Raw genomic sequence first — 8,433 nt, 5'->3', positions numbered from 1 at the left:
ATGTATATATATATGTATGTATATATATACACACACACATATATCTTTGTGTTCATTTACTTATTTATATATTTCATATGGAGATTAGTGAGCAATGGTGACGCTGGTTGCTGGCATTTCATGGACCAGTTGCTGGTTCGTTGCATTTCCAAGTGCGAGAGTGGCAATAGATTGTCTAACTTGGCAGAACAAACACCACATGGGGCCTGTTTACGAGTCTTTACATTTCCCCTCATCAGTATCTACCTATGAAATATGAATGATGAAAATTACTTTTTAAAATTTTTTTTTAATCTCAGTACTTTGTAGTAAAGATTTTTTGCCAACATAACATGGCAGTTCTGGTTTAGAACGAATGTTGCTGTAATTTAGCCCCAGGAGGCATCATCTCCAGCTGGCTATACGACACGATCTGTGTCTAAAAAAAATATATATATATATATAAGGACACAAATTGTGTCATACAGCCAGCGAGATACTATGTTTCCTGGGGCTAAATTACAGCAACGTTCGTCCTAAACCAGGACTGCCATGTTATGTTGGCAAACAATCTTTACTACAATATGAATGATGTATCTCAGCTTTAGAGCGTGTACATCACGTCCCTGCTCGTTGTGAAAGATGATTAAAAGGTCTGGTGACAGTAAGGGTGTCCGGCTCTAAAACACCTCCTCAGTAAAACCATTATTTGACCCATACCAACATGGACATCATCATCATCTCCTGAATGTTGATTGCTGATTCTGTTCGGCTAATCCTGCAGAATCAGCAATTTTTCTAACGGAGACTTAACCTGATGTCAGCAGGCGCAGATTGCGGCGGATGACACATTTAGGGATCAGTCTCACCATCTGGTGAAGACTTAATCTGCCATTACGCCGGATGCTGTATAAAAGGGAACAGGAAGTGGTATCCATACACCCCTAGTTTCCACAGTTATTAATGACTAAGATCTCAGCATTGCCGCCTAAAGAGGGTGCCAGTCCATTGCAGGATTACACATTTACGACTGAATGGCCTGAGCAATGTGAAATGAAGGTTTTTGCCCAAGCACGCAATGCACTGCCCAGTCTAAGAATTGAAACAACAATCTTACAATCATGAGTGCCGCACTGTAACCATTTGGCCATTGTGGCACATAGCATGGATGAGTGTATGTAGAATACTGATGGTGATGATGATGATGTGCTATGCTTCTGCACAAGTCTTCTGACTACCAAATTTTGCTAAGGTGACTTTGGCCAACCCAAGATTTATGTTACAAGACACACATTCACCCCAAAGTGTTCCACACACGTGGAACTGAGTCTGCAACCACATGGTTGCGGAAGCAAACTCCTTAACCACGCGGTCTGCTGTTTGTTGCTTTAACTTAAAACAGAATGACTTTTTGGTTAAAAAAAATATTTTCTCATGTAATTTGTTTTGGAGCAACCATGTGGATGTTCCTGTGAAATGATAGTTAATTCCCACCACTACCCTTCCCCCTCTTCCCATCCCACCCCCCAGATAGATAGATAACTGTCAAGACCAATACTGTATCTCTTTATTTGGGTCACATCCTGAACAACATTTCCGGTGATGTGAGGCTAAATAACGAATGCTTAAATTGGATGGTAAAACGGAAAAAAGTCAGGGGAGAAGGAGAGAGAGTGTAGAGAAATATTACTGACCCTTTAACAAAAATGGGGCTCCAAGGGATATCGAGGGTTCAGGAGTAAAAGTTGAAATCCATTCTATTTCCATTTATTTGTCTTCGTGCCTGATCTTTCAGTTCAATGGCTGTTCCATTAAATGAATATATTCTTATAGAATCATATCTTTTTATCTTCTACTTGTTTCAGTCCCTAAATTACCACTGTGTAGGGGGAGGGAATGCCTTGAGGGGTTTTCACTCAGCACCAGACTTTAAAAAAAGGGAAAAAGGTATTGAGGTCCATTTGTCTAAGTTAAACAAACCAGCATGAGGGAGGAGAACAGACACACACACATACATACATACATATATGTATACACACACACACATTTTTTTAAAATTTCCCACAAGAGGCTAAACATAGAGGGGACAGACAAAGGCATTAAGTCGATTACATCGACCCAGTGTGTAACTGGTACTTATTTAATCGACCCCGGAAGGATGAAAGGCAAAGTTGACCTTGGCAGAATTTGAACACAGAACGTAACAGCAGACAAAATACTGCTAAGCATTTCATCCGGCATGCTAACGATTCTGTCAGCTTGCTGCCTTGTATATGATATATACAACAGGGTTCCACAATTTCTGTTTACTGTTCTTCTAGAGCATGTCAAAGAAAAGACACGAGCATCTAACAGACATTATTCCTTGCTTCAACTATTTTTTTCTTTCTAACATTTTTTTTTTTCTGTAGAGTGAAGGTACATGGTCTTTAGACTCATGAGCACGGATTTGATCACTGAACTTAATGTCACATTTTATCCCAGAGAAAGGCACTCATTTTCACATCACACCAGTCTTGTCTACTGAAAATGAATACCAGCTACATACTGGTGTTACCTTCTCAGCCCTTTAGCTGTCACATTCTTATGTTCTGCTGGATCACAGTTAGTAGGTCCGACAGAATGTCTACTTTTACTCACGATTACCCAGGACTCTAAAGCAATTAACAAAAGCAAGGTATGTGTCACCAGGCCATTCACATTTGCAAGAGGCGGCCATGATATGGTATTTATGTAGGAAATATTTAGTTATTAAACATTCATTACCATCAGTTCTTGGATATTTCTGTTTTGAGCTGTAAGACTCATAGGGGTAGTTATCTGGCTTCTATGCTGCACAAGTGACCAAGATCACACACAAACCTCCTCAGCAGAGCGCCAGTTTGTTGCAGACTTACTCATTTACAGCCAAGTGAACAGGAGTAAAAGGAAATGAATAATCTTGCTCAAGAACACAATGCTCTGTTGGGTCTTGGAATCAAAACTATTATCTTGCAATTGTGAGTGCAACATCCTAAGCATTCTGTCATCTGCCTTCATGTATGTAACATTGGTTTTGTTCTTATGAATGATGCTTATATGAAACCATACGTAACTTTATAAAACATTGTGTATTTGTGGATGAATATTAATGTCTTATTATTGTCTCTTTGCAGATTGATCAAGACAACAGTGGGCACATCACAGCATCTGAACTTGATAATGCCCTTGAACAACTCAACATAAAGCTTGCTGGTTATGAAATCCGTGATTTGATTGGTAACTTTGATCATGGAGAAGATCAAAAATTGGACATTGATGAATTTCAAATGGTAACTATCACTTTCTTTAATAAAAGCTGTGTCCAGCAGTATTTTTTTTCTCTTTCTCTTATTTTATTTCATCCTTGTTCAGTGTTTCTCCTAAGGGTAGAGTAACTGCTTTGTGGGGAGATTTAAAGAGAACAATGAAATTATCATTCTAATTAAGTGATTAAAATCTTCATTTATGACATATTTAACATGTCTCTATTGGTGAAGGCGCATGGCTCAATGGTTAGATCATCAGGCTTGCAATCGTAAGGATTGTCTCTGGTTATGGGTCTGCTCTGTGGGATGATCTGGGACTGAACAGCATAAGAACTGCAAATATCACAAGCTCTACATACAGAATTTTTATTTTACCACTGAATTTATTTATTCTTTTTACCAAAGACCAGAGGAACCCCACCCACCCTCTCTTCCTTGCCTGTCTAAACATATAACTTTCTTAACACTGTTGACCTACATTACTTGACCTACTTTTGAAAGTTCTTAGATAAACAGACATTGATAATTATGTAAAAATATGACCAGCACAGCTTATTTATGTTTATCATTTACAGTTGGGGGTGGAGGAGATATTTTTAAATGATGTCTATTACTGATCTGTCTGTCTCTGTCTCTCTCTCTCTATCCCTCTCTTTTTCTCTCCATCTCTTAACCTTTTCTCATGGTCACCCTTGCCCTTTTGTGCCATCCCTTGTTCACATTTGCACTCTTGTTCCTTCCCCTTCCCCCCTTCTTTCTCATTAATCCTCTCTTCTGGTCTCTTTGTCTTTCTCCCCCCCCCCTTCCTTCCTGCCTCTCCAATTACTTATATCCAAACCTGTTTCCATTACTTGACCTTCCTGGGCCCAAATGCTTGCAAAGAGGAGTCAGTCCAATTTCAATAAGTAATTGAAGTTAGTCCAAAGACCTGTGTGTGTGTGTGTGTGTGTGTGTGTGTGTGTGTGTGTGTGTGTGTGTGTGTGTGTGTGTGTGTGTGTGTGTGTGTGTGCGCACACACCAACAAATTCGAGAATGAAATATAGAAAGATTAGCCTATGCCTGTCCCCTTCTTCTATGACCTTCACAGGCCTTTCTCTGTAATATTACATCACCCCTCATTATAGCCAACTGAATTTGTTATTAGGACAGTCCCCTCTTGTCAACTTTTGACATGAATCTGTGAGATGCTGTCCCCTATGCTCGCCCGTTGACCCTAAGGAAAGGATATCGTCTGGTGACTGACAAAAAGTGTTGTCTTCCAGAGGTACACAACTTGGTGTGAGATCATCATCGTCACCATCGTTGTTTAACATCCATTTTCCTTACTGGCATGGTTTGGACAGCTTGACTGAGGACTGGCAAGCCAAGACTGAGGACTGGCAAGCTTGACTGAGGACTGGCTGGCTCCAGTCTGATCTGGCAAGGTTTTTATAGCTGGATGCCCCTCCTAACGCCAACCATTCCAAGGGTGTAGTGGGTGCTTTTTACATGCCACCAGTATTTGTTGTTCGTAAATTCAAATGTATTCAAAGCCATTGCAAGAATAATTTTAATTTTTGTTTAAAATTCTATTTTAATTTAATTTCTATTTTCTTCTTTCCCCAGTTATATCTTGAACTGAAAAAAAATAAAGATCTAGGAATCCTGTTTAAGAAACAAGTACAACGCCGAGAGGGAATCTGTACACATGGCGGACGAACAACAGCCTCCAGTGCAGGGACCACCCACTCTGTACGCACAGCAGAACAAGTTGCCTTTTCTGAATGGATCAACTCGTAAGTTTTCTTTCTATATTTAAACGTAAGGTCAAGGAATTGGATCTGCAGAGTCCTTAGAAAGCTGCATAGAATCTTTTTTATCTTTTACTTGTTTCACTCAGAGGACTGTGGTCATACTGGAGCACTGTCTTAAAATGCTCAGTCGAATGAATCTATGTCAGTACTTTTTTTTTTTTTTTTTTTGGTGTCAACCAGAGGAAAATAGAAATCAAAGGGGTCCAAAGATGGAAAAAATGGTTTAGAATCACTGGGTTAAAGTATGAGAGAAGGGTCCAAAATAGACCAGGCCCCTTGCTGTAGACAAGTTATATGGCTACTCACATTTTAAGAGAAATGTTGGGATTAACCAGGTGGAGCTGGAAAGAGATAAAATAGGGGTGATGAGGTATCATGTGACTAGAATTGAATGGGGGAAGAACAAGAAGTATGTGGGTTTGAAGTATTTGGCTCATACATACATATAGGCGCAGGAGTGGCTTTGTGGTAAGTAGCTTGTTTACCAACCACATGGTTCCAGGTTCAGTCCCACTGCGTGGCACTTTGGGCGCGTGTCTTCTACTATAGTGTCTGGCTGACCAAAGCCTTGTGAATGAATTTGGTAGACGGAAACTGAAAGAAGCCCTTCATGTGTGTATATATATATATGTGTGTGTGTGTGTGTGTTTGTCCCCCACCATTGCTTGACAACTGATGCTGGTGTGTTTACGTCCCCCGTAACTTAGTGGTTTGGCAGAAGAGGCCGATAAAATAAGTACTAGGCTTACAAAGAATAAGTCCTTGGGTTGATTTGTTCGACTAAAAGGCAGTGCTCCAGCATGACCGCAGTCAAATAACTGAAACAAATAAAATACATACATACATACTTACACCACAAAGAGCAATATTCTTTCTTCTAAAGGCACAAAGCCTGAAATTTTCGGGAAGGGAGCTAGTTGATTACATTGATCCCCAGTGCACAACTGGTACTTCTTTTATTGACCCTGAAAGGATAAAAGGCAAAATCGACTTTGGCAGGATTTGAACTGAGAATATAAGGCTGCAAGAAATGCTGCTAAGCATTATGTCCGCTGTGCTAACAGTTCTGCCAGCTCAGCTCCCGACATGCAAAATAGTAACATTTCACAAGAACAAATAAAGCAAAACATCAAAGTAAAACCACATTGGAGAAATACTTATGTCCAATTAGTCTCCTTTGTCTTTGCTGATGAATGGAATTTCAGGCTGTGCAGGATGAAGTGGGGGCAGAGGACAAAGAGGGTTATAATTGGTGTTATTATTTAATTAAGTCCTGTTGTGTGGTTTTTTTTTTTTTTATCTTTTCAGTAATTAAATTCATTATGCTAAAACGTCCTTCCAGTTTTATTCATTTATTTTCGTTCTTGTTTTTTTTTTGTTTTAATCAGTTTTGTAAACTTATCTGTAATAGAGATGGTGTATTTGGCCTCGTCGACTGATTAATGGAAGGAAGACGAGCTTTTTGTCATTGCCATAAATATGCAATGTCATTTAATGAAGCTGCAGATTCAATTTCATTGGTGCTGGCCTGGCTGCACTTAGCCTGTGATATTACTTTACTTGTACACACATTCACATATTGATTTCAGGCATTGGATTGTGGCCATTCTGAAGTCCTGCCTTTAAGAGGTTTCAGTTAACTTTAAGAGATCCTAGTTGTGTATATATAAAGAGAGAAGACCAACTAGTTTTATATCTCTGAGTGAGAAATATGTAGTAACAGTACTGCAGAGTAAGGTCTGTTTACCAACGTAAAGTGGCAGGTCTGCTTAGGAAGATGTTACTACTGTTTAGCCCCAGGAAAACCTCTTTTCCAGTTGGCTACCGATACATTATCTGTGCTCACAGTATACAGACACAGATGATGTGTTGGTAGCCAACTGGAAAAGATGTTTTCCTGGGGCTAAACAGTAGTAACATCATCCTAAGCAGACCTGCCACTTTACGTTGGCAAATAGACTTTATTTATTTGTTATGTGTGTTATGTATGTATGGTGTGTTGTGTATGGTATGTATCGTTACGTTACCTCCGATGACAACAAATGGCCTCTCTCTCGGTGAGTGAAAGTCAGATTGCATGATAGTTGTGTACAAATGGCTCTGGAGGACTTGCATTCAAGGAGAGGATTGAAGCTAGTATGCTCCAGTGGATGTGCAACATCAGTGCACATGTATGGCAAAGTGCAAATGTGTTGAGAGAAAAGTTAGACAGGAGAGGAATCAGATGTATTATGCAAGAGAGAAAACTACATTGGTTTGGTCATGTGATGCGTATGAAGGAGGACATTTGTATAAAGAAGGGCCGATTGCTGAAAGTGGATGAAACCTGCAGAAGAGGGAGACTCAGGATGAAATGGGGGGGAAGTAGTGAGGGCTGATCTGGAGATGTTGGGCTTCGTGGAGGAGATGACAATGGACCAAGATGTCAGGCAATATGATGAGGCTCTTGACAGGTCTGTGGAGTCGAAACAAAAGACTTTGACTCCGACTTCGATTCTGACTCCTCTTTATGTAATCAAGTGATGATTGTGGTCTACATATCTCATAAACACATATGCATATGCTTGTACTTTGAGTAGGCCTACATGTTATAACCGGTTTATATCAAAGAATAAAGATATTGTGAGTCGAAGTCGGTATAGTTTTACTGACTCCAACTCTGACTCCAGTTACCCCTTAATTGTTTCTGACTCCAACTCCACGACTCTGATGCCTGGTTCTTGAGAAAACCCACCTACATCAGCACATCTGAGTTCTGGGAGAGCAGCAGTGTATTTGTGTATCATTTCTATATTCACTCCAACCATTTCGTCCCCCTCCCCCTACATATTATCCCTCCTATATGGAATGGTTTCGTATCCAGAAAGCTCTCTCTCTCTCTTGTTAAATGATACGACAGTACTGATATGTTCCAACTTTGTAGCCTTTCCTGTCTGCTAAAAGGAAATTCAAACTTACCCATTGTGCAAAGGGGGTGCAGACACACAGCTCTGTGGTTGAGCTTTCTGTGCAAACTTGCAGTCATATGGTTTCAAGTTCAATCCCACTGCACAGCACCTCAGGCAATTGTCTTTTACTATAGCCTTGTGTCACCCAATACATTACGAGTGAATTTGGTCAACCGAAAGTGTGTGGAAGCCAGTCGCATGCATGTGTGTGTGTGTTTGTGTTTGAAACTGTCCCCTCCCCACTGCTTGATAACTCATGTTTGTGTTTCTTAACTTAGCAGTTTGACAAAGAGACTGATAGAATAAGTACCAGACTTTAAAAAAATAAGTTCTGGTGTAGATTTGTTTAGTGAAACCCTTCAAGGCTCTGCCCCAGCATGGCCACAGTTTAATGCCTGAAACAAGTAAAAGATTAAAAAAATATAT

At 40.0% G+C, this 8,433-nt stretch overlaps 1 protein-coding gene across 1 annotated transcript in view; it reads left to right on the top strand.

Annotated features, from left to right (window-relative positions):
• The window catches only part of LOC106873683 (plastin-1), a 75,469-nt gene that overhangs the window by 54,253 nt on the left and 12,783 nt on the right, over nucleotides 1-8,433 (top strand). Inside the window, exons 2-3 of the mRNA XM_052972010.1 lie at nucleotides 3,135-3,290; nucleotides 4,872-5,041. Coding sequence (XP_052827970.1) covers nucleotides 3,135-3,290; nucleotides 4,872-5,041 — 326 coding nt within the window. The remainder of the gene's footprint in view (nucleotides 1-3,134; nucleotides 3,291-4,871; nucleotides 5,042-8,433) is intronic.

This window comes from Octopus bimaculoides, chromosome 11, assembly GCF_001194135.2.
Source record: "Octopus bimaculoides isolate UCB-OBI-ISO-001 chromosome 11, ASM119413v2, whole genome shotgun sequence".
Lineage (NCBI taxonomy): Eukaryota > Metazoa > Mollusca > Cephalopoda > Octopoda > Octopodidae > Octopus > Octopus bimaculoides.
This window is presented reverse-complemented; position numbering and strand designations above follow the sequence as displayed.